General features: G+C 31.5%; 3 protein-coding genes across 6 annotated transcripts; 1 reads left to right on the forward strand and 2 right to left on the reverse strand.

The window, feature by feature from the left end:
- Nucleotides 1–1,104: 1,104 nt before the first annotated feature.
- Nucleotides 1,105–17,409, reverse strand: Pdk (pyruvate dehydrogenase kinase). 3 transcript variants are annotated; one of them, XR_011448915.1, is made up of 10 exons: nt 17,067–17,409; nt 5,017–5,224; nt 4,735–4,919; nt 4,469–4,633; nt 3,971–4,149; nt 3,637–3,861; nt 3,289–3,512; nt 3,132–3,203; nt 2,778–2,908; nt 1,105–1,804 (listed from the first exon to the last, which is right to left on the reverse strand). XR_011448915.1 is itself a non-coding variant. In XM_070316393.1 (8 exons), the coding sequence occupies exons 1-7, from the start codon at nt 17,167–17,169 to the stop codon at nt 3,324–3,326; spliced, it is 1,254 nt and encodes a 417-aa protein (XP_070172494.1). In that variant the 5' UTR covers nt 17,170–17,409; the 3' UTR covers nt 2,916–3,203; nt 3,289–3,323. The 3 variants fall into 3 exon arrangements, 1 of the variants encoding a protein (XP_070172494.1); XR_011448914.1 differs by having other exon boundaries at nt 1,105–2,908; XM_070316393.1 differs by lacking the exons at nt 1,105–1,804; nt 2,778–2,908 and having other exon boundaries at nt 2,916–3,203.
- Nucleotides 17,054–22,410, forward strand: LOC138945131 (protein CDV3 homolog). Of its 2 annotated transcripts, XM_070316392.1 has the most exons (5): nt 17,054–17,508; nt 17,893–18,683; nt 19,223–19,635; nt 19,741–19,797; nt 20,034–20,114. In XM_070316392.1, the coding sequence occupies exons 2-4, from the start codon at nt 17,949–17,951 to the stop codon at nt 19,760–19,762; spliced, it is 1,170 nt and encodes a 389-aa protein (XP_070172493.1). In that variant the 5' UTR covers nt 17,054–17,508; nt 17,893–17,948; the 3' UTR covers nt 19,763–19,797; nt 20,034–20,114. The 2 variants fall into 2 exon arrangements, with proteins under 2 accessions (XP_070172493.1, XP_070172492.1); XM_070316391.1 differs by lacking the exons at nt 17,054–17,508; nt 19,741–19,797 and having other exon boundaries at nt 20,034–22,410.
- On the reverse strand, nt 21,619–27,819 carry LOC138944891 (uncharacterized). The gene is given in 17 exon segments (XM_070315956.1): nt 21,619–23,088; nt 23,278–23,427; nt 24,088–24,276; nt 25,006–25,133; nt 25,136–25,238; nt 25,240–25,386; nt 25,498–25,641; nt 25,726–25,835; nt 25,921–26,038; nt 26,117–26,190; nt 26,271–26,367; nt 26,435–26,501; nt 26,587–26,664; nt 26,778–26,957; nt 27,030–27,173; nt 27,612–27,652; nt 27,742–27,819. Coding segments are annotated over 17 exon segments (2,016 nt in total). The 3' UTR covers nt 21,619–22,920.
- Between the last annotated feature and the right edge of the window lie 85 nt (nt 27,820–27,904).

Here is a 27,904-nt window from a genome sequence, read left to right on the forward strand (position 1 = left end):
TACAAATAATGTACTTTTTTTATATTTAATAAGTAAATCATCTGTACAAATGTGGCCATTAATGTATATCTTGAATTTTTTCTTAAACATAAAGCTATTTAATTTTATCGTTTTATTAAGAGCGCAAAAACTGCACTATAGAATTTTACGCGCAATTATCACATGTATATTTATATCAAATGCACTATCAATTTCATCGTCTTATCGTAAATGTTCCATTGATTAGTTATTGAGTAATCGATAGCGCAATTTTTTAATCGCGTGGCGGCAGCTAATCTGTGCAAATAATTAAAAACGATAAAATTATTTCGTCACTTAATCATATATTAAAATCAAGACAGAGCTTTCAATATCCAGATATATCGCAATAATATCATAAATCTCGCTCGATACAAGCAGTGCATCGATCACAAAATCACGAGTCATCACGTTTCATGTTTATCCACATGATTTACATCTCTGTGTTTCTCTATATAACCAAGTATTTATATTATTTTTATCTTATAAACAATTCGCGTGTTTCGCACCTGCAATGATTTTGATCAATAACCGATCTTGCGCAACCGTTTACAAAAAAAAAAAAAAAAATAAAAATAGAACACAATGAACGTTTTTTTTTTCCAATTCGATAACTTATTGTCTGATGCTAAATTTTCTACACAAATTAGCTTGTAAATTTATATAATAGAAAATATAAATTTCTACTTACACTTGCTTAAGTAACAATATTTTGCCGGATGCCACCTTTATCGTCTTCAAGCAACACGTTTGAAAGTGTCTTCGAAATGATCCGTCTTTCGACTTTTATATGTGCGCCGTTTTTCAAGGATTATAATATACGTGAGATGCATGCAAAGTAACAGAATGCGTTAATTTGCAGATGCAGAATAAATTATTTTTTATTTCTAGAGAGCTAAATGAAGCACGCTATAGGGTGTCCTACATTCATCGTTTACCTTGATAACATACGGGTGCTTATCAGACGCGTTGTGCGGACACTATACGTCACTTAAGAATGAGCAAAAACTTGTGATTAAACTTCGGATTAGATTAAGATGACCTATTTTTTAAGTTTAAAATAATCTGCACGCGTTTTGTGTTTGTTGCGAGACGTATTTATTAACAATGCTTTACAAGGTCTTATTCGTGCCGCGCGCACGAATATATCTGATAAATCTATACAGTAACAACTAAAAATTTACATATTTATTTATTTACGTAACATAACATTATATACATACACATTTGTTTAGAATTATTCAGAAAAAACGGCTTCTATACAAATTATCGACATCATAATCTCTCGAAATGTACGCATTATGCACGTACGAGATACGCCTTACTTGACACACTAGTTTAATTAGGAACGTTTTGATCTACATTTTCAAAATTACGTCTGAAAAATTGCAGCATCGTAGAAAACGTACACAGCATTCACAATTCTGATTCGTTTATCGCTTACAACATTCTTCTCCCAGCATAACAGTATAAACTTACAAATTAATTGTTTTAAGGTATCTGTGTGACCAAGTAAAAAATTTCTGTAATGTATCAATTAAGAAATCAATGATTTTGGAAAATGTTATATACATATAAATATACTCGTATAATGTATCATATCTTTTATTATATATATAATAATAATAATAATAATAATAATAATAATAATAATAATAATAATAATAATATATAAAGAACCACTGATATTTCCATAAGACAATTAAAAAATTATTATTCTTCCGAGGATCCAATGAAAAACTGACAAACAAATCATGTAGTGATATTTTTGCGTTAAAATGTATTTCTGTAAAAAATACAATATTATTAAAAATAATAAAAATAAATATACAAATAAAAATATACTGAGGTATTTATATGTGTATAGATACAAAAATACATATACGGATATCTCAGAATGTGAAATCTATACCAAAAGATTACTCCGTGAAGAAACATCTCTAATCTGTTCGAAATTAATCTATTTAAATAAATTATAATAAAAAAAAACATTGTACTCGATTGGCCGGCTAACAGTGAATTTTTTATGTAACATCAAATACTTTGCGGAAGATAAGAAGTAGTTTTTCTTTAATTAGTCCTTATTATAATCATTCGAAACAACCGTATATAGCAGTAAAATTATAATTTACTACATACACGACATGTATTTTGTATACGCGTACACTAATACGTGTAATTGTTTACCAACTAAATCAAAATTTCAGGCTACATCACAGTCTGCAGTTTGTTACATGTTAATTTTCAAATGATCAAAATCAGGAATTACCTATTTTTAATTACTTACTTTTCCTAGATCACATTCTAAATTTATTCGATATATAATAAATTATATATAAAAATTTTTCTTAGGAAATAATTTGATAATATAAAAAAAGAAAATCAAAATAGAGAAAAAGAAACGATAAAAAAATATTAATTTTTCTTTTCTAGTCTCTCTTTCTCTCTCTTTCTCTCTATGAACATATATATATTTTAAATTTTTTTCAGAAAGAGATCACAACAAATTATATTTATATTATTAATACACATCATCATGTATCTTTGTTTAATATAAGTATGTCAAATAATTATGTCAAGTAATTATAATAATAATAAGTATGTCAAATAATTTTTATGAATAGATTCAGGCTACGTGATCTAGGATGTATTACCGGAAATTGCGAGTTATATGTTGCTTATTAATGTAACAAAAATACGTCTTCATAAATTGAAATGCTCTTTATCTATAGTATAATTAACGAGAAGCTTAAACTCACTTTGCTATACAAAACCTAATATTATAAACAATCGCAATCCAATCATCTTGACGCTTCATTATAAAATCATTCATTCCTCTCCTTCAAAATTTTTTTAAATAGTTTTTCTTTTTATTTGGCTCGAATAAACCCTGTGAAAGTGTTAAAACACGTAGTGAATAATCTTTTACTATGTCAGAAAAAGTGTTAAAAAAAGTCAATTGTCAAATCTGTATAAATAATTTGATATGTAATGTAATTGCGGGCACAAGGAAGATTATCAATATTATTTCTAGCCAATGTAGTACTTCATTCGTCTAATAACTAATTGTTTCTCATATTTGTAAAGAATATTTTTTCAACATTTGTCCTTACTTCAAATGCAGATCTAACTTTCCTATTAAAGCATTCTTTGTGATTTACAGTCAAAAAATTTTTCTGAGCTCCCTAGAGAAAAAAAAAATAATTAAATTTAGCCTATTGAAAATGTATTGAAAAACTGCGAGCATATATGTTACTTATTACAAATTACCCAATCGTTTCCTGATCCGCATCGATCGCGTTCTGCTATAAATGAGTGATTTCCATCCCATGGGGAAGCCTGTGGCCCTGAGTGTGACTCATAGTAAGTTGCCTCGTCGCCATCCCACCACCGCATTGGCTGCTCCAATCAGCAATGGGTATTGGCATGCGGTAAAACTTCGACGAAGTCTTGTTAAATATTGGCAACAATTCATTCGCTTCGGTGGATAACGCCTGAAGATAAAAATTTCCATGTTTCAAGCATTTCTTATAGATAAAACATATGACATTATAAAGCTGTATAAACTGTCGTTAAATGTATTTTTATAAATTTTTTGCGAGAATTTTCAAGCATTACCTTCAGATAAATAATAGCGTCTGTTCCGTAACCCTCACAACTAAGCAGCACGATATCACCGTGCAGATATCTGGCATAGAGCCGAGACAATGGCAAACCGTAACCGTATCCTGCTAAGGGTACCGTGTGTGCATCCGATTTACTCGGCTGTGGGGCGGTGCTGTACATATACTTAAATAAATGATCCGTTTGTGAACGAGGAATGCCACCACCCTTATCGGATATCTAAATAAAACAGATAAAATATAAATTAAAAATTATTTGTCGCAATCTAATCACATGCATTATTTTTGAAATTGAATTGTTAAAAACAAAACAAAACTGTTTATCGTACCTTTACACAAATATCCTCTTTACCGCGCACCAGCAGAACCTCGAGCGGCGGATGATTGTCCGAATCCGATCCATGGTGCTCCATCACGGCTCGCATGCTGTTCTTGAAGATCTCAAATAACATATGATACAAATGACTCGGCACGTAAATGATTCTAATTTCATTACTGCGTTCAAGCTCTGGAAAAACAAAACGCACAACATATATGTAATCAGAACTCGGTTACTATTATCTTTTTTTACAGTTTTAATTAACGCTTAATCATATAAAATAAATATAATAAGATTCGCGCCTGCAAACATAGTTTTTTCTTTTCCTTTTTATAAACACATTTAATACATATATAAAAATAATAAAAATAACAATAGGGATTATAACAATCAAAAATAATGATAGAAATATAACAATCTATAATATATGTATAGCTCTATAGAATAATCGATTATGTGTCCCAAATTATTTATTAACGCTAATACAATCAACAATGTTCAAACTTGCCATTATGTTGCTTGACTATCAGTTCCGGACTAGCCAGATAATATTGATCGCATAAAAATCGTGCGTTCTCGTAAGCGTCCTTAATAACGCCGATCACGTCACAGGACGGATCTATACATCCTACGTGTCTACTGTGCCCGTTCAACTGCCCACCAAAAAGGAGCGCTAAAAGGCAAAGAGAAAAACAAACATTAACAAAATACTAATATTTTATTTATACTTAAATTTGTTAAATATTTAATTTCGTCGATATATTCTATACATACTGTGCTGATTGATTAGCATACGAATGGAAATGCGGGACATTAAAAATCTGTCCAGGAAATACTGTATGCTATTTTCAGTCTGAACGTCCACATCATGAGACTCCTTCAGCTCCAGAACGCCTTGCGCCATCGTTTGAACGACATCGGTGTGTCTGTTCCGGATCTTTATCAGAGCTTGGCAGAATCTATAAAAAAAGATTCACGTCAAAGAATTCGTACAAAACGATCGATTTTCTCAAACATCGCAATTTGTCCAAGAGAGTGCCTAATCCACACACTCACTTGTCTAAAGTGGTCTCGTTGACTTCAACTTTCTCGAAGTGTATTATTTCCTCGAAGGAAGTGGCATATAAGTTATTCACGATACCCACACTAGGCATCTTCAGCAGATTGTCCGGCAGCAAGTGGATCTCTTTCATAATATTAGCGAGCCGTACCGGCAGTTCTTTTCTCAGGAATATGAAAGACTTTCTTTCGCAGGCACTTAGACCTGAAAAATATACAAGATATAATCATATATGTATACTCGCAAACTTTACTTATCAATATAATAGAACAAGGTAATTAATTTTCCTCAAAGCAGTTATTAATCTAGAAAAATTTTAACAAATAATTTTATCAGTTTCATAATTTAATATAAAAATAAATTCTAGATATCTTAATTCATGCAACCACGGTGCGAGAAATAAAACTTTAGCAATCACACATTTCATTTTCGTAGAAATCTCTTATCTTCCTTTCGACTATTTAGCCTTTCTTAGTTGATTGATAGATTTTTACGTAACGTGTTGACGTTGAGCAGGCATTAAAACGATGACAGATATACTCATCAAAACAAGTTTTGTGCTGCATCATATTTTTTCGTCTGCCAGACACAAAATGAATATTTGTTGCGAGAATTAGAAGCGTCTTCCAGAAAAGAATAAATGATAACTCACTGTCGCGTTAACGTTACAATATAAGATCAATGGAAAAGAAAACCGCAAATTTAACAAGAGTTTAACGATATTTTCACAATTTGGTCAGCCATTAATCGCATAAACAACTGTGACAAATGTCTTTCCAAAAAAAAGCATATATTATATCTGAATAATCTATCTCGCAAAAAAAAAAAAAGTCTAAATATAATATATTTAACATATTTAAAAAAATTATAAAAGAATATTACAATATAAGTTTTTATATAGAACAAGGCAAATGATATTAAAATCAATTCTCTCTCTCTCTCTCTCTCTCTCTCTCTCTCTCTCTATATATATATATATATATATATATATATATATATACACATATATTGCAATGTAACATATTTTGCAATTTTTTTTATATACAAGATACTACAATAAATAAAATAGATAAAATTTTAACATTATGTTAATTTATTAATTCGATATAAAATATTGAGTTTTTGAGTTTTTTTGTGTCAAAATATTTCTACTTAACTACAAAAAATTTTACACTAATTTTTTTGTAAATTACTTTTTAGTAACAATTATAAATAATCGGTTAAAGGAAAAATGAAAGGAGAAAGGAAAAATGAAAGATAAAATTTACGAATATTTGCATTTTATGATTGAATCAAAGTAAACGGAAATGTTCACCTATTTACCAATTAACTGATAAGAAATTGTTTATGATAAGATAAGAAATTATCAGATAAAAAAGTATCAGTTTTTATCACTGAATTTATGATAATTTAACCGATTATTTATAATTGTTACTAAAAAGTAATTTACAAGAAATTAGTATAAAACTTTTTGTAGTTAAGTAGAAATATTTCGACACAAAAAAACTCAAAAACTCAATATTTTATATCGAATCAATAAATTAACATAATGTTAAAATTTTATCTATTTGATTTATTTTAGTATCTTGTATATAAAAAAAACGCAAAATATATTGCGGAAGATTCTGTATAAAAAAAAGTTCATTTAAAAGCTATTACATATTATCTCATCGTCTATAGAATACCGAAAAATCGATACAAACATCCTTTAAGCTTAACAACTTCTAACAATCATACATTGATCTACTTAACAACGTATTTCTATCACTATTGACAAATATGAACTACAGCTGCGTTCGCACATATACTCCATATGTCTTGGCTAAATATATTCTACCGCTCAATTACAAGTTGTTAGAACAATTAACAGAAATCTTCGTTAAAAAAAATAAAACTTTTTTATTTTATATTTAAAAACTTCCTTTCAACTCTTAAAATTTAATTTTCTTTATTAAAAAATACAAAAATTGTATGCATTCTTAAATTTTGTCGAACACTTACAAAAGATATTTGTATTTTGAAGTACATGAAAGATAGTTATTTGATAAAAAATTATTGCGATGGAAATGTTTGTCGATTATTTATAAAATATTTGGTATCTGTACGCTCGCGAATAAATGTCGATAAATCAATCGTAACATCCCTCATCCTCTCGGCAGAATGAAAATTCAATTATTTACATAGACATGCCTCTCTCATGTTCCCGGGTGTCTACAGCAGTGTGCTCTGAAAATAAATCTCGACCTCGCGAACATGCAACGCGAAGAGATTGTTACTTGGGATTGCGAATCTGAAAAATTGCTACTTGGCATCCTAGAGTACAAAATGTTCGAACATTGTACGCAATAAGCATTAGGAATGTGATAAAATGAAGTGTACTTCCTATACTCATTAATAAAACATCTATGAATCAGTCATCAAATAGAATTTTAAATCGTGCTTTATACCTTGAACTATTAACTCTGATAATTATCCTAAAAAAACAAGTCTAATATGTAGAAGAAAAAATCGTGTATGTAAAGGATATAATTTATATTTATTTTCTGCAAATAAATAAAATCCAGCAACTTTTTCATTATAAATTTCTTCCAACACAGAAAGTCAATATTTATTTCTATAAATAAAAAAAGATCCTCGCGCATTTTCCCATAAAATTTTATTTAAGAACACTATGCTAAAAAGTATTAAATGATATATTCACTAATTCTCGATTTGAGGAACGACTGTTTACCACGCGACGTATAATCAATGTAAAGGTTGAGAACCTGAAAGAGTTAATGACGATAACTGCGTTTCTGCGCAATTTTAATCAGCTTTAATTAAGATGGAGGATGCGTCATTCTCTCAATGGCGGATTCGCTTGTAAGTAACTGCTTGTCAGTGGCTCTATTTACATTGTATAATTGTATTGGATTTGTACGCGCACGGAACAAATTTCTTTCTGCTAGCATATTCTGCAGAAATCTATTTTCAAACGAATTCTATTTGAACGAACAAGTTATACGTGATGTTACAAGACAACGATATTTCACATAATCGTTGCGCGCGTTTGAGAGACGTTGCAATCTTTGCGACAAATTTTGCATTGTCGAGCATAACAATCGTGGGCGTCAAACGAAATTACAACCTCATAAATTTTTCGAAAAGAATTGCGGCAATCGCGATTCGATTCTAGGAACGGCCAGCTGAGAAATTGCCGGGAAATCGAATTCTCTTATCTGCTAAACGCAGGTCGGATGAACCATCTTTGCAGCACCGTACTTTTATCTAAAATTTCATTTAACAATGAGAAATTGGATAAGTGAGAAATCCTGCGGCATCTGCTCACTGTTCATCGCAAACGCTGATCCTAACACTTGCATCGATAGATAATAAAACTTCCGATATTGCGAAGCTATTTCAATTAATTTCTAATTTAATATTAATTATTTGTACATTCTGAACTAATTGTAAATTACTATTAATTTATGAAATGGTAGCTAAACTTCTCTTATCTAATTACAAACGTCCTAAAAAAGTATCAGACCTGTAAATTTTAATAATAAAAATGTTTAAAATAACTATATAAACTTGTATCTTCTAATTATAAAGTCTAACATAAATTTGCATGTATGTGATTTTTGTTGCTTTAGATTTAAATAATTTTATTATAATCAAATTCGTTGTTGTTTTAATTATATAAGTAAAATATAATATTATTATTCGTTAAATAAAAATGCACGCAAATCTTCGATAGAAATAAATGATAATATGTTCAACATGAAGATTTATTGAGTTATGAAGAATTTAACAGATATATCTACGTATACTAAAAGTAGTACGTAGGGGCATTACCCTTGTAAATTACCATATTGAAATACGCTTATCTCGTGCAAATAAACACATACTGTTCCACTGTTATCCGCATGATTCTGCTTTGTCCGAAAATGTTTATTTGTTTGAAATCAACGACGTCTGGACGTGTTCTCTTTCATGCTCACAATTGACAAATAGGATAATACCCGCTTACAAAGAGCGAGATAAATATCTCGCGGTTCTTTATTCTGAGTCATGATCATATGGCATACCAAACATAATAACAGATAAGAATATTGTTATGTCCAAATAGGAAGCATTAAATGCACTATATACATACTGCTAACATACATAATACAATCATTTGTTATCGTTTGACTTGAGCTGACAAAAGTTAGTTCGACAACGATATGTCTATATATATGTATCGGATAGATTAAGACAATCGAGAGAGAGAGAGAGAGAGAAAGAGAGGGAGATTAAGAGAGAGAAAAACTCAAACATAAATATTATCTTCTTAAGATACTTGTTTCAACGAAAGAAATGCGAATACATTTTGTTAGCTAAAAATATTATCGTTATTTAAGTCGTCAATAAAGATTCAAATAAATAAAAGCTAAAAAGAATAAGATTAAAGATTTTCCGGAATTGCACAAACTCACCGGAATACTCCGATGATGATGCCGACCTACCCGAAAAAAAAAATAATTTGGTATTCGATTAATCTTTTCTTCGCCGAGGAACACGTGTCAATGACGACATTTCGGAGCAGTGGGTGAAAAGAAGAAAAAAGAGACGGGTCCAAGAATCTATCTAACAATAAGATAGCATGACGTCAAATGAAATCAATTGTTTACCGGATGTGTCACGGATAGGAAAGAGCTTTCTGGACTTTGGATTTCGTTCCTGATACTCATACCTATAATCGGCCATACTCATTCTGCCAAATCTATAAATTGGCTTCTTTTACTGGGATGATGCAAAATGTATGATTTGCAAGAAATTCATGTGAGATTTATTCGTTTTAATTGCACTTTCTGCACAACACACACATGCTTTTTTCCTACTTTTTTTCCAAGATCTAAATGTACTTTATTATACCCTGTTTTTTAAAGACAGAAGATGCAATTAAAACGAATATAGATCTATCTGTTTATCAACTGCATTCAATTTAAAAAAAAAATTGTAAATCTACATCATTTCTTTCGAAATAAATTTTAACAGCTCTAGTTTAATAAATATTCCATAAAAATATTGTTTGCTGTATAAAAAAAGAGAGTGAGAATTATATTTTATGTTTTGTTGTGTGTGTGGAAAACTATTTAAATAAAAAAAACAAATTTTTATGTTCCGAATAAATTATACTTACTCACAAATAAATATGCCTAACAAGGACATATGGTAGCCTTGAATATAATCTACATTAACTATCAAGGTCGTATTTGCACAAGTCCATTAGTCAGTTTTTCACACTAATACATATATAGTAGCAAGAGTTGATTCGTTTCCTTTTCGCATCATCATATTAGCATTTAGACATATAGTAATGAACATAAAATTAGAATTCACTGTGTTTATTACAATAGCTCTTTGAAATGATAAAGGCTTACTGTATCACTCTATTTCCAGAGACTGCATGCCAATATACAATAGATTATATTTATGATATTTTCATCGTATAATTGTATAAAAATCTATTATAATCAAAATCAATAATAATAATCTATTATTTATTACAAAACATATTTGATTATATATGTTTATTAAAATTTTTAGAGTATTGAATGTGGACATGTATATCAAAAAGTTGGTAGAAAATTATAAAATTAATATTCTGATACGTAAAATAAAAATGTTTCTAAGATGTAAGCTCGTATATTTTTCGATCACTATAAATATTTACTTTTTCTATACATATATTGTATTACATTTATATATAATACTAATTGGTAGTACACAGATAAGTTTAATTGCTCGGAGAAGAGATAATTTTGATATCATATCTTTTTGTCCTACTAAGCGTTTTAAAAATCACTTCACTCTATGAAGAGATAATAATTTAAATCCGCTGTCATATATACGAATGCAACAATCAAGTGATATTAAAAGTAAAGATAGCTTTGTTCCTTCAAAACAAATGTTTCCGTGAAAAACTCATCAAACGTTGTTAACTATTTCTCAATCAATGATTTTCGATATAGGCAGTGTAAAACGATTACGAGTGAGATTGCTGCAACAAAATGTACATACGTACAACAAAACTGCGTATTACATGGACAAAAATTATGACATAACTTTAAAATTGGATAAGTGCAATATTCCAGGTCTTGGAATTTATTTGATTGAGGCAATTAATATCTATTACCCCTGACTTATTTTAATTTTTTATTTTAACCAATTTATATATTTTTCATTATATTTAATATCATATATAATATTATTTTCTTTCTATTTTCGAGAATTTATTAGAAGATGAAACGTTATTTAAACAACTATATTCTCGACAAATTAATTTATTTTGCGCAGTCCTCGTGTTTTGTGTTTGGAATAATAAAAAAGAAAAAAGAAAAAAATTTAATTTATCGTGCTTCTCTGTTTGCAAAGAAATGCGCGTAATGCGATGAAAATACTAGTGCTGTTAGTATAGATCAAGTACATCAAATAGTAGATAGAAATATTATTAAGTATTTATTAACTTTTTTGTTAATGAATAAAGAAAGTACCTTAAACGTTTTAAGATTTCAAATATACCGCTTATAATTATGCACAAGTTCGCGGAAAATACATAATCGTTGATGATTTTGCATGTAACGTATAACGATCGCAACCTGTTAAGTTAAAATCACACGTGGCATTAAATAAATAAGAGCAAACTTAAATAGCGCGTATGCAATCGGTCGATGACGCATCACGAGAGCAAATGTAAATTCTGCATAATTGTATAATGCGCATAATGAATTTCCCACTCGAATCAAAGTCAAGTTTACTACTTTCAAAAATATCGCATCATATTTTATATAAGCAATTTTTTCCTCCCGTATTAAATACCAAAACAAAAGCAACGTCGGAGTACATACATCGTCTATGTCTATATTATATATATAATTTACAGTTATCACAAATAATAAATTTTCTTCCCTTCTCACGTAGCGAGTAAAATTCAGTTTAACGATAGCTATCTGATAACACAATATTGTAAAATAAAACTAGCATTCTCAGATCGACGAGATATATCGTTCGTATAACGAAGTACTTTTTAGAGGTCATCACATCGGCGAATGAAGCGAAACCAGAACAGGCTTTATACGTATTTCTACGAAGTTAAAAAACTGGATCGGTATCTGGTAGATAAAGAGTATCATAACCCAAGTGTACATACAAAAACATGTTGCTCATCGACGCGAAGCATTCTCTCGCACGTAGACAACATATAATCAAGGTGTGTCAAACGCGTTCCTTGGAAATGATGAAAATAAATCGATAATAGAATATAAAGACGTGGAAAGTGTAACTGTCGCAAAGTCATAATCGGGCTTAAATAGATAATTGACATTACGAGTAATTTATAGATAATCTGTATAGTTTGCACGTGATGAGACAGACTGTCATAAACTTACAAAACTATAACATGTAGATTCTAAAGTACAATGTGTAAAAAGATAACAGATAATGAATATGATAAGCGCTGCAATTTCAACTGAACATTGACGCATTGCAATAAAATATATACATTAAAGTCAGTCAAGACGAATCTAAAACTCAACAACTGTTTTTGCGCATTATCCTCGGCATTATCTCACTGATCTCGTTGCAAGAGGAAAAATCTAATGTACAAGTGTTCCTCAACCTATTTTTTGTTACGATGAGATGCATTTTTATTTGAGAGAAGAGAGGATAAATCTTTAATTTATAATACAATATATAAAAATAGCATACAGATATTTTTATCACATATCGGATAATTTTGTTTAATATAAAATAGAAATAGATAAGAGTTAATAACCTTTCATATTAAATCAGATTAGCGATAACAACTATTGTTATAAAAATAATTAAAAATGTCTTACTTTCCGTAAATATTTCGTAAAAAGAGGATCCTTTTTTCACCTAAAAATAAATACTTCGAACATCAATCAGTTTTAGAACGTTTACCATTTATATGAATCCGCATAAAAATAGCTCGCTGTATTTTCTTATAAAATTTTCACGTAAGAGCCTTGTTTATCGATCTTATAAACTGTATATTTTCTAAAGAGACTTACTTTATAATGTGATCAATAATAAGAACTCTAATAACTGTCAATGTACAAAAAAAGAATTTAAGATTAAGATTTGTGATAAAAATTATATATCCACAGATATATGATGTAATAGTAAAACTTTCGATATATGAAATTAAAGGATAAGTCTTATTTCTAATAAAACTGTAATCTCTACATAATATACTTAAATAATTTTGTTAAAAATTATTAAAATTATTTGTAAATTATTAAAATTAAATTATGTAAATTATTAAAATTTTTAATCAATTTAAAAAATGTTTCCATTTATCGTAATGTAAAGTGCAGAGATCATAAGACGCATTTTCTTTTGTGATATAACTTTAAAGACCAGCACCTGATCTCAGATTTAATTCGCCTGCTTTGACCTCGATTACACGAGGCTAATGGCACTATGGAAATTTTCAGCGACTGTTTTGAATAAAAAATATCCTTCTTTTCTTGGTAATAAAGTATAATCGTAAAATAAAAAAAAATATATATATTTAAGAAAAAAAAAGTTTCAAAAAGGCATAGATAAATAAGTCTATTTAAAAATATGAACTGTGATGTAAAAAGATATTAAACATACGCCAGTTGCGTATGAAATATTCAATCACGAATAGTATTAATTTAACATTGCACGCGCGCGCGTATATATACGGAATACTTATTAATTTTAATCAGCGTACATTTATTCAATAATCACGCCTTTAATATACATCAAGTATTTATGTTTAGCTATATGTTTACTTTGGCTTGTCATTGATCGAAAACGCAGTAACGTGATGAAAGAAAAATCGTTCGAAGCAGCATGTTGTCGATAACGCGCATTGCGTAATACAATATCGATGATCTCTAGCCCTTTTTATATGAAAAAAAGTGTCATAAAAAAGTATTTACTTTTCTACTTGATTCAGATTTTTCTGTTTTTATATTTACACTACACGCATCGTGCCATTACTCTTGTGAATGAAAATGTATCAATCTCGCGGTACAAAGTACACAGTACTGACGTGTGACCTGCATATTTTTGGCGAAACGGAGATGTAGTGAGATATAGTGTGGGCGTATCATTGCAAAAGCGATATCATCTGCGGGGTACAAATTCCACCAGATCTATATCCGCTCCTGCTTTTCGTATTATCAGTCTTTGCCAAAGCCGTGGGCAACACTCCAACATATAGAATGATATCATGCATACATAGTTGTTTCACTTTCATGTTTAGGTCTGTGTTGAAAGATTAAATATTACTAATGACAGCGTTTGAAAGCGAATAGCGTTTTCTCTAAATGTATGATTTGTTGCGACCTTGACCCAATGCAAAGCGAAGGGCGCACATTCCTTGAACGTGAACTGTATTATTCACTAATCTAGGTTTCCAACACAAAATTAAGAGAATTATTCGAATATATTTTTCCTCAGCTCATTGTTTCGACAAAGTTTTGATTCATTGTTTATATATTATTCGCGCCGAAATTGGACAGATTCTTTAGTGTATACATCCTAAAAATAATTTTGATGCATTCTTCGAAGCATGTTTCACGTGATATTCATCAGCATTCACGCTCGAAGAATAGCATAAAGAAAATGGTAAATGTAGGTTGCGGACAAGATGAAGCAGGAAATGTGTTGTTGCGGTACATTTACATCATTATAATTATTCACAACACGCTCGCAACAATAAAATTAAAAAAAAAAAAAAAAACATTCTCAAAGTTATTAAAAAATGCGCTCCGTCAAATCTTTTTCACGCTTTATAAGATATTTCTAATAAAAATGATTTGAATTAATTATCAAATAACTATATATTCTTAATTATAGACCAATAAATATCCCATAAATCATATCAAGAATTAAAAGACTGCGAACAATATAAATTTCTGTAAAGTAAATATGTTAGAAATTCTGTTGAAGCGCTTCTTTTGAAGATTCTTTTAGGTATATCTGTGACGTTAACCCGTGATGTCTAGAGATGTCTCTGAAACAAGAACAACCGCTAAACAAAACATGCAACGCATTTGTACATAAGAGACAGGCAATCGAAGGTAAATGACCTGGGTAGTCTATCCGACATTCCTATTGACTCTAAAACAACGTTTCTTTTCATCATATTCCTTATTCAATTTTAATGTCACTCATTCTTCAAATTATACTTTTTAATATTTCGGTCACTTCGAAAAATTCAAGAGTTGATATTTCCAAATTAAAAAAAAAAAAAAAAAAAAAAAAATATTTTACTTTTATCCAGCATTTTAATTTTAATTAAAATAATGTCATTCTTGATCGTGTAAAAAAAAAATCGAGTAATAAATATCGATATATTATATATAAATGTTTCTAAATATATTGCTGAGACACGACAGGAAGAAACTCATATGAATTGTTCATGCGTGCAACAATTGCATCACACAAGCCTGTCTGTTAACGCTCTTTATCGGCAAAAGCATACGTAACATAGCAAATAGAAGGAAGGCCGATTACTTTCGTAAAGAAACATCTTGGCGAAAGTTACTACGTTTTCTTTTTATAAAAGAGAAAAAAGGAGGGAAGAAGACATCAGTTCCCCGTGAGATCCGAAAAATGAGAACCAGTTCTTACATACACATTCTAGAATACATGCTCTTGCGCTCTTGTGTTGAAAACATTATAAATTTATCATTGAATCCGCACGTACGCTATGCGTGTACACTGCAAAAAGCAGATAATAACATCATTGTTATCATTAACGCGTAAACGCAGTAACGAGTCATACAGTGGAACATAAGGCATTTTTATAGAGTTCCGAGATCCCTAAAATACGTTGATAAAAAATACAAGATAAATATTATTATCAGGAAATATATATATTGCAATATTGCACTTATTGTTAGCCCAATATTATATATAAATATAAAAAAAAATAGCATATGTATTATTATATTTATGCAATATTCAAATATATATATTTTTTTTATAATAAAAACAAAATATTTTTCACCTAATGCATATAATTACGTTTATTCATTATTTTATACATTATTAGAAAAAATATATATTTGAATATTGCATAAATAGAATAATATATATATATATATATTCTAATTTTTTATTTTATATTTATAATATATATAATGCTTTGCAATATTGCACTATATATATATTATATTGCATATTTATATATATTTATAATATAATAATACACACACATACACTATACTTTATATTATGCAACATTATACTTTTATAATTCCAAATAGAAAAAGATGTCACGTATCACGATTACTCCGTTCTGTCCATTAAGTAACAAAAATTATTAATCAAAATATTTAATCTATATACAGTGTATCAAGATTTTTTAATATCTTCAATCACTGAAAAATTCGTAATATCTTTGCATGTTTTTAATTGCACATAATAAATTCCCCTCCCCTCTTCCTTATAGTTTTGTTTAAAAAAAAAAAAAAAAAAAAAAAATCTCAATATAATCTTTTTGTTATATTTTACTATAAATTATATATATGTGGCAAATAATATATATCTCATATTTTTCAACGAGATGTACAGAAATAATATTTTTTTTAACTGTATCGTCGTAAAATATTTGATAGCGTCACGCGCAAAACGCTTTACTTCTATTAAATCGACATTAACTTTTTATCGTGCTTTATTACAAATTATCAATACTGACGTATATATAGAGAATTGACGATATTTCTTGAATAAATAATTTTTTTCTAAACTCATCGTTAAATTAATATCGAAATATATAATACACATGCCGAGCATTATGCTGCTACATGCGAAAGTTTTGCGAACGCTGCATCGCGTCAGCCGGAATTCAGACGCCTCTCTGTCAATCGCGTTTAATCCGTGTAATGAGCGGAGCGGATGGGGCACGTACGCCACACGTCGGGATATATAAATCGAGACGATATAAAACGCGTAGCGATGCGCGTCTGACGGCAAGGGGCGAGCGTGCTCGTCGAATGCGAGACGAGGAAGAACTCACCGAAATCGATGAATTGTTTTATCGAGAGCGGCGAAGGGTTGAACTGTGAGTAAAAGTCCAACATCTTGCCGATGTTGCTCAGACAGTTCCGTGTGAACTTCATCTCGCATCGCCTTGTTGTTACACATTAAACCCGCAGTCGAAATTCCGTGTAACGTCGCACGTCGGGGAGATTCGCGCCCGGAGAGGTGGTGGAGACTACTTCTATCGTACAGCGAATGATATAAAAGACTACCGCTCGCCTTTTGCGCGTAGTAGTAGTCGACACGAGGATAAAAAGATATCGCCGAACGTCGTGCACACAACTGTGGGGATTCACGTCAACGAGTACTGAGAATTCCACGGAGCGCGGTGCGGTATATGCGGGCTTCGCGTCAAGCCGCGCATGCGTACCGCGAATGTACAACGAGTTATTCGATGTGATAGGGAAATATACATACATGTAGGGTTTAAATGTATTCATCTTTCCTTCGAATGTAATAATTGACGTCATATCACACTATATAATTATAATATATATAATTAAAATAGACTTGTAATCTTCCTTTCTCTCTCTCTCTCTCTCTCTCTCTATTCCAAATACAAATATAAAATTTCAAATATTTTTAAAATATGCCAAATACGCTAATCGCACAGATTATTTTATTACGATAATAGGAGATAAAAATTTCATCATTTTATATAATATTCGAATATAAACAACAAATAATATTCTTCTATTATATTCTCTTTTGAAAAATTACTGTATATTTATTAATATATCGACGCAAGTGTCTTCATTAATTTCGACAATTCATATTCCGGAAATGACAAGAATATTTTATAGTGCCATCTATTACACTCGCGATGACAATGGGAAACAATTAACCTCTTCGTTCTCGCATGCACCTCTTACGGTGCGTTTTTTATCGTCGATTTTACGCGGTCGACCAAGATGCGTACTTTCGACGAATCGATACGATCTCATTTTCCTCTCGAAACGCGCGAACACGCCGAGGCCGAGAAGCGTGCTCGATCGTCCGTCACGTGCGCAACGTGACGCATAGCTTTCAGGTTATGAGTTCGCGTGTGCTCCTTTCACAACGGTCTTCTGCTAGACGGTCAGCGCCACTCGGGCAACTCGCGCGATTTCAGAGTCGCGTTTTGTCGTCGATCAGGCGTCCGTCTACAACGAGGCAGCGTGAAATATTATCGGCATCGCGAGGCGATCTTTTCCCGAATCGACAAGAGATTTCGCTCGCGCGAAATTTCGTCTTCTCAGAGACATTCAGTCGCGCGCTTGACTCGCGCGTTGACGCTGCCGACTTCCGGTGGAGACAAGCCCATGTGGACGGTCACAGCGAAGACCCAGATCAGTCCGTGATCGGTGTGTTCTTAGTGCGTTACTATTCACGCGCTCTTGCACGTCGGAGTTCATCCCCCCTCGGTTCTCGCGTCACCATGGCGGACTTGGACGACTTTTTTGCTAAAAAGGATCGTAAGAAGGCCAAGGGCAAGAAGTTCGCCACGACCGACGATGTCGCCAAGAAGCTGGAGGAGACGGGCAAACGAATCGAGAAGCCCAAGCCGAAGGAGAAGCCAGTGAATCCCGAGGGCGAGGAGTCTCAGCACACCGAGGTGAGACGGCTACGAGGCGACGATCCATTTCACGCGTTTTCCTAGTGTACATTCCGGGATTCCTGATCGTTGTGCACGACGCTGCCATGTTTGTTCCCGAAAACATCATAGAGTTACGTGGAGGTAGCCGACGACGATGATGCGCGAGGTTCTTTAAACGTTTGGACGCGCCTTATGTAATCAACGAACACGCGAAGTGGTCTGTCACGCCAGCTGTTTCCGAGCACGTGTACTTCGGATCATCCTCTGGTGAATGATATCCTCGTGGATGCGGTGTTTTTTGTGTTTAACTTTTATGATTCTTTGCGAATGCGTTACATTTGAAACAACTGGCACAAAGAGAGATATTTGTTATAAATTATGATATTCTGAATTAACAGGATACTTCTGCGATTATGTATATATATATATATATGTGCTCTTCTAAAATCGATTATGAATCAGTTATGTCTAAAAATTATTTAAAATCTAAAAGTATTCAAGAAATTTTTAAGATGGATGTGCAATAGGAATATCACAAATATATCTTCTTTTTTTAGGACGAGGACGAGTGGAAGGAATTTGAGGAGGAAAAAAAGGATTATAGTGGTCTAAAGATTGGGCATTTAACAGTAAATGACAGCCTGGATGCAGAATCGGATGATGAAAGGGGCACTGGTGAAAATAGTTCTGATGGGGAATCTGGTGAGGGTGGCACAAAACATACAGGACCATGGAAGAAACCAGATTTACCACCGGAAACTCCAGAAGTAACAGTAGCACCACCAGCACCACCCACAGTAGTATCCACAGGAAGTAGTTACAAAGCACCACATTTAAGAAATCAACCTACGTTTACTAGTCCACGACCGCGAGGAAGGAATATCGCACCTGATATACATAGTGAAGAATACTTTCCTACTCTGAATTCCAAACCCCAGCAAAGTAATGGCAGCAATCCATGGGGCAAAAAGTAAGATACAAATATATTTGATGATAATATTTTAATAATGTAACTTCAAAGATACAAAAGTAATAGAGATAATCAAGCAATTTATTCTTTTTAATTTGTTTTTAGAATTGAACAAAAAATGGAGTAAATAAAACATATCATTTAAATTGAATATAAATAAAGGTAATTATAAGATTTGTTGTTAAGAAAATATCTGAGTTTCTAAAAATATATAGAGATTGAAAATATTAATAATAAAAAATCGAAAAATTAAAATCCACTTACCACAATACTTAAAGTCCATAAATATTTTTAGGAAGGAAATAAATATGAAATAGAGTTTTATTTTGATTATACTAATTAATCACGAAGGATTGGAAGTGTATTATATTTAAATATATGGATATTTTTAATTATAGACGACGAGAGGAGGGGGCGTTCGAGGAAGTTCGCAACCGAGGTGGCAGCAGGTCGTATAACGCGTCAGAGTCTCAAGCTCAAGTGCCCAAACTCTCCCTGGGCAATAAGTATGGCGCTCTGTCACAAGATCAAAGCTGAAAACACCGATTAAATCAAAAAACATTACATGAATATCGCATCGTCGCTCTTTTTTGTTTGGTGACTCAACCTCGCCGAGAAAATATATTTTCTAGACTAGGATCACGTACCCCTAGCGCGCGTATATCACAGTACGCATCTACACGTACTCCGAAGTCTATAAGACCCGGGTATGCCAATTTTGGTTCTCGTCGGCAGTTTTAAAGTGATCGTGCGACGGATCATCGATCTTAGGTATTTGCACGTGCGCTCATGGACCTTGCGACCTTGTAACTAACTCGAAACGAATATCGTGCGTGTGCGCAAGCTTATTTTCATACCATATAGACACATAGTTGGAAATCGACTTTGATATTTCATTTTCTAATCAGCATAGTGTGTAGAATACACTGCTTCCAGAAAAACGTCAGACTGTACGGAAGAATGTGCTCGAATCCTTAAAACAACAGATTGGAATAATTACATATGCGTCATTGTTATGCTCATTGTGTAGTCTAAACAATATTCTTCATTAAAGTATTTTACGTGATATTCGCACTTTCTTTTATACAATGCTACTTTTAATTTAACATACATATAATTACTGCCACAATCGATGCCTTCTCATTGAGTATTATCATTATAGATAGGATGCATCTGTGGAAACACTATTAGCGCTATAAATGCAAACGCTACCAACACACACATAGACACACACACACATATAACATGTGGTATTATATATATATATATATATATGTACACATATATAAAACATACATATATAACTAATATATATAATTTATATTATATATATATATATATATATATAATATGAATTAGTTATGATGTAGCATTTATATCAGTGATATGATTGCGTTTGTTAGCCCTACCATCCAGCTCCGGGAACAGACTTTAGCGTTAAATAGCGTTAATAGCGTCTCCCCGAACGTATCTGTAGAACAAATCGCGTTGATGTCCGAACACGATAAATTTCAAGATCGGCATAACAATGTCGCGATATCGAAACTCACACAATTAGTTTTAGCTGCTCTATGAGAACTATTCTTCAAATAGTTTCGAAAGATCGCGAGATAAATCTTGAACTCTCTCTTTCTTCAGTTTTGAGAGTGTTGCTTCGCTCAAAATGGCAATGTATGTCAACGAACGGAAATTTGTAGGTAAAAAATTATAATTAAGATATATATATATATATAATATTAAACGAGATTTTGTGCAGGGCTGGGCTTTAGAACGGCGCAAAAATGTAAAGATAAGAACGAAATAACACGACCGTGATTTGAGTGGGAGTAACGAGATGCGAAGGGCAAAATAGTGCAAAACACCAGTGAACGTGACGCAATAGTATTGTATACAAAATAGAAGGGAGAAAGACACACAGATCATACCTTATGTTAAACATTTAAACATATAAAAAAAATCTTATGTACATCTTTGTTGATAATTGTATAATTCTTTTTTTATTGAGCTAAGATTTTCTTTTTCGAGACGTTCAAGAGTGCGGCAAATACAAATGTCGAATCCATTTCTTGGAAGATGGTTTCTCGTTATTGGCGGATTTCCCCCGGCGAGGTAACGTATGTTGTTTTCGAAATACAATGAAAGGAATGCCATACGGAAATGATAGATAATAATACGAATTCTTGTATAGCGTGATAAAATGTGATTATTTATAAATAAATTTCTTAGGATAATTTGTACTGCCTTAAAGCATTTTTAATTTGCCGCATCGTATATCATTGATCAATAGATTTTTGAAGGGAAAAGAAGCGCAACGCGCTCAGGTACTCGCGAACACCTTAGCCGACCATCTTTCCGAGAACGTAATCTCCGTCAACAGAAACACGTAGGCTCTTTCAATAAACAGCGCCAAAAAATATTGAACTTGAGCACACGCGTGGTGAAGATACAGCATCGGTGCCTCTCATGAATAGTTTTGAAATAATTTTGGCCGCCGCGGAATACTAGCCTGCCCTTTGTTACAGAATAGTTGAGAAATTACACACTAGTTTTATTATTACTGTTATACATGAGAGCGAGCGATGGAATGACAGGAAGTGAGAGTGCGCGAAAGTATGGGGTGTGAGCATATTTAATAAAACTCAATCATCAAGGTATATTTGGTTGCCGCTTTCTGCTTCCGCTCCTTCATTTGTAAAATCCTATTTTATATCGGTGTCATTTAATTTTATTGTAAAGATCTGATAAAAGAATATAACTATTACACGTTATTAATAAAACGATTAATATAAAATCAAAAAATATAGAAAACAATTATACGTGTATATATAAATCATTTTTAGCCAATATACTCCCGCACGAGAAAAAATAATACATATCTAATCATATATATGTATATATACATATAAGAAAAAAAGAACATGAACATCTTATTAATTATTAATATATATAATTATATATTATATACAATATATTTAATTATATATTTATATAGATTATTTTCTCGGCAGGAAAAATGGAAATATGCTTCCTCTTAAAATATAATTTTTAAATATTATGACTTTTTTTATGTGGAACGCACGTGCGGCGATACAAAACAATTTTTATTAATCACTCATTATTTCCCACACATTCTCACTTCCTCGAATTATTTAACCATAAGAATTTTACCAATATCGTGAGACAAAATATTTGTCATTTTGCGCTCTAAATGGAGTGTTCAAAGAACGTCATAAAGGCTCGACGCATCGTTATCGCTGCAAATAAACAAAAGCCGCTGGCAATGATTCATTGCACCTCCTTTCTGTGATCGTAAATTGGATCGCGAACATACTTCTCACAATACTTAAGTCCGTGACTTCCATTATTGCTGTAAGATGCGTACATCGGACTATCCAGTAAAGAGGATCTATATCTCGGCAAAAAGTATATCCAGGCTTTTGTCAACTCGCCAACCTAGGAAAGAGAGAAATCCGTTAAAAGAGAAAATTAGTAAAATTAAATAATGAAAAATATCGATACATCTTGCGCATTCAATATTGAAAAGAAACTGTTATAAAGAATAACATATCGAATATATACATTTCACATAGAGAAGAAATTCAAAATTAGCGAATGCTTTGGCGATAATTTATTAAAAATTACTTCTTCGAACGTTTTCCCAGATTTGAGTGCAGTTTGCGAAGCCAATAGGATTTCTTCTTCGAATCGTTCGTAAAATGTGGGATGCTCCTCTAATTCATCCAGTTTTTTCAGCATTTTAGAGTCCATGTCATATATTTCCCCAAGCACGAGCTGCTTATCCGAAACAGTAATTCAGTGTGTACAATTTCATTACAATAATATTATAAATAAAAGAAAAATCTTAGAGAATTAAAGTTATAAGAAGAATAAAAATTGATAAGACTGAGAATTATTATATACAAGATTTAGTTACAAATAATTTCAATAAAAAAGCTAATACGTGCAATAATGGGATGTTTAAATAATATATTTGATAATGAAATACATTTGACGGAATGTTTCTGCATTTACTAGTGCATCTTCAATCTAAATGTATAGAAGCAATAAAAATTTGTCGCACATCTTCGGAAAGTATATAATCTTATTGTTATAATATTATTATAATCCCATTATTTTTTATTTTTCTTCAATCAATTTAATTTAAAATTTTCTACAATATCAAAATGTACGCATAGTTGGAGAAGTACTAATTATTGCAGAAATGTTACGTTAAAATATATATTTCATTATCAAATATCTTAAATTTAAACATCTAATTATTGCTCGTATTAGCCTTTTTAAAAGTATTATTAATATAATGAGTCAATGGATTTTGATTATATTAATTTAATTAATTGAATTAATTAATTGATTCATTTCATTCCTTCAATTCTTCTATTTTTAATTCTTTAAGATTTCTAATTTTAATATTGTAATTTTTTCTCAACTCACATTGCCGACGTCGGGTTTCTTCAGTAAAAAAGGGATGTTATATTTTGTAGCGATCACCAGAGGATATGAAACTGTCGTCCTTCCAAGGCCTAGGAATTTTGCATAGCCGTTCGTGGCATCCTTAATAAGACCGTGATTCGGCTCGCCTCGTTTTAATGTGCCGTACACGAACACGCGGTGCAACGGACTCTTGAACAGGTTTTCATACATGTCGGAAATCGCGGGTGATTCGCGAAAATCTCACACGTGACTTTCAGCCAATGACCGTCGTTGATAAAAATTGCTCTTAAGGTTGTATATATCTTAGAATGACACTTGGGAAGGATTGGAATGTCGCGAAAGAATGTAACGAAATGGTCGAAATTCCTCTTTAAGCTCACGTTTGGGGAACGCACAAGATCGTTCGAATTCAATAAAAAGAAGTGGAGAGCGATGGAGAACTTGACACTTTGACAGTATACGATAACTGACTGTCACGTGTAAACTGATGAAGATTACAGCATGTCGACACTAGATGTCAGTAATGTCAATTGGCGGGATTATTTAGAATTCAATCGGATATGTGTGGACACACGCAAAGTATATAAAATAATATCTTATAATTATATTTATCACATTTCATTCTTCAAATTTATTCTCCAGTTTATATTTATATATATAAATATCGCAACAAGTATGATAATGGTAAACGAACATACTGGATATGATAACATTATGGTAACGTTATTAATGGTAAACATTATACTGGAATTATCGCAAATTAATAATCGCTTAATCGAGTAGACGTAGAAAAATTGTTAATCATTAACTATTAAATCGATTACAATGAAAATTTGCGGAACAACTTTTTGCACGAAATTTCTATCGTGTTACTATTATTTATATTTCATGAATGAAAAGCGTTCATGTAATTATTACCTTGATCAGTGAAAGATCCAGAATCTTTTCTGATGGATGAGAGTAAAATGAATCCAGTTCTATAATAGCAATGTTAATGAGCACGGTAACGCCGGCGACGTGTAGTAACATTTTCACCAAGTGCAATAATTGAAATGACAATGCGATCAGTTCGAGTTCGCTTGCGTCGGATACGGAGAGGGCATCGTGCGTGGTGATAAGATAAGATTTTCATCCAATAAAGTTTCCGAACAAGTGCATTATCACTGGTCGCACCATCTCGCGCGGCAACGTACCCAAAATGACTTCAAAATCTAAATATGAAGACTCTGTAGAGAGTACAATAGAAGAATTGATATAAATACGAAAAAATATATTAATATATTAAAAATAAATATTTTCCTTTCTATGAGAGAAATAGGCAGTTTTCGATATTACCACAATAACTTTTCAAATTTGAATCGAAAAGAATATTTTACAAGAAAAAATAATTAAGAAGAATAATGATTATACACTGATTCTGCTCCGCAAGAGTTCACTCTCTACCGGCACGAGATCTTTAAAATCCTCATCTCGAATTATTTGACTATCTTGTCGTCTGCAACGTAAAAGTTCCTGTAACGTTGTCCAGTCTTCATTCTTTGTGATATCATTATCCTAATCATAGAAAAAAGCTGATCAATCATCGATGAAAGTTTTTTCTCTAGTAAAATTTTTTAGTAAATAATATATAAAGATTACCTCCAAAAATACATATAGTAACCCCCTACTGTAATCGTTTAATAGCACATAATTCTGATAATACAGACACGATATCAGTTTCTTCAATGTCTTATTCGTCAAACGATTGACTAGACGTAAAACATATAATTTTTATTTATAAATATGTATTGAAATTCATCAAAAAATTTGATGTATAATATAACAATAGCATACAACTTAGACTCAAATGTTGCAACTCCAAATTTCCGCTCGCCATCACAGATCCTTTTATTGCCATAGTTTCTCTTGTAAATGGATGATTGATATTAGTATCTGAGAATTTCTCCGAAACCTGTAAAAATTATATTTTATATTCTTATTCCTATTTTAATAATTTCTGATTAATAAATCAAATGCTGATAAAAGATACTTGAACGGAATTGTCTGATATCGACGGAGAATTCATTTGTGTCTTCATCTTTAACGAGTTATCGCGACGATTCGCTATATTTTGAAATAAATTTTGAATTGAATTTACTATCGTAAAATGAATTTTCAAGCAACTTGGAAAATGATAAACTTACTTTTTTTAGAATTCTGAATTAAATTCTGACGTTGCCATATTTTATTTCTCTTCCATCTCGTTGTGACAGAAGCTTCTTGAATAGTTCCGTTATCCACCTATAATTACAATTCTTTTATTTACGACTGGGCAAAGTAATATTATGGCGAGAGATAATCTATCAACCTTGTTCTCCAACTCGAGAAATCTGCGACGTCGAAGATCGACGACTTCTTCGTGGGTTAAAGCGGACCTATCGCGTTATATTATTAAAGATAGCAGCCTAAACCGGGAGTATCTAATTTAATCTCTTTTATCACTTTTACTATTAAAAATACATGCAAAGTTCCTGGATTATCAGCAAGGCCCCGTCATCTTGTATCTTGTTTCCGGTTAAGACCATGCTTTGTAGAGATCTACGAATATTGGCGAACATCACATTTCGTTAAATGTAAATATTTTTGGTTAAATATTTTGCAAAATACAGATTAATATCTCTTAAATTAAAACTTTAATAATCAACTATTACCGATTAGTTCGAAGCATCTCAGCGATATATTCGGCACCGATGTCTGTAATATCGTTATCCGCCACATTAAGAGCAATTAATTTTGGATCGTTCGGCGGATCCCGGTACTTTAATTCATCTGCAATTTTTTGTATACCTTTATCGGATAACTTGCACATCTTCAATGATAAATAGTGTAAACTAAAAAACATTAATTTTCCAAATTAAATGTTTCGTCACAATGGTACATATATATGTAATTGTATAACGCACTTTCTAGCCGGTGTGCAAAGCAAAAAAAAATTCTCTTGCACATTAGGATTGTTATCCAGATTTAAATCGGTCAGACATTCGAAATCCGTTAACATTTGCGCTATTTGTAAGATGCCGTAAGCATTTATTTGACAATTGGGCAGTCTGAGAGAATGTAATTATTATGTATTACATATATATATGTTAAGTCACCCGGCTCATTTTAAAGTTTCTGTTACTTGAGCACTGTAATAGTGTTATATTTCTGCAACGTAGTATTCAGTGCATCCAGAATGCAAATCGATACTTCCTGTCGTGTTATACAAAAAAGATATTATGCGCATCGCGAACATACAAATGCCAATATCAATAAAAAAACATGATAATTAAACGTGATAAAGTAAATATTAATATATATATTTTTTTTCATAGTATATATTTTTATCATTCTTATCTTTGCATTCCAGTTTCTGTATGTTCTCCATTATTTTAGGATTCTCGAAGAAAACGTAAAAAATCGGAACATCTTCCTCTAAATTAATCCTAAATAAATCACAAATTTAAAGACAGAACGAAAGTTTTAATAACAATCACAATATTTACTTTTCTGATTCAAACTTTGTAAATTCCATGCCATTTTTTATCTGCAAAAAAATATAATGTTTATAAAATTAATAATATACTAATATAAATCAATATAATAGCATATCTATATATATATACAAAGATTTACTAGAAAACTAGGCAACGGCTCTACTTCATATTCCTCGCAATGCTTTAAAAAATCGGTAATAAAATTTTCTTGAGACATTGCTCCTGCGTGATCTGTCACAAGAAATGATATTAATGACAATCTATATATCACTAATTTTAATAATTTTATACAAATATTTTCA

This window comes from Polyergus mexicanus, unplaced genomic scaffold (genome assembly GCF_030449975.1).
Source record: "Polyergus mexicanus isolate NDT 795.1 unplaced genomic scaffold, iyPolMexi1.0 SCAF_3, whole genome shotgun sequence".
NCBI lineage: Eukaryota > Metazoa > Arthropoda > Insecta > Hymenoptera > Formicidae > Polyergus > Polyergus mexicanus.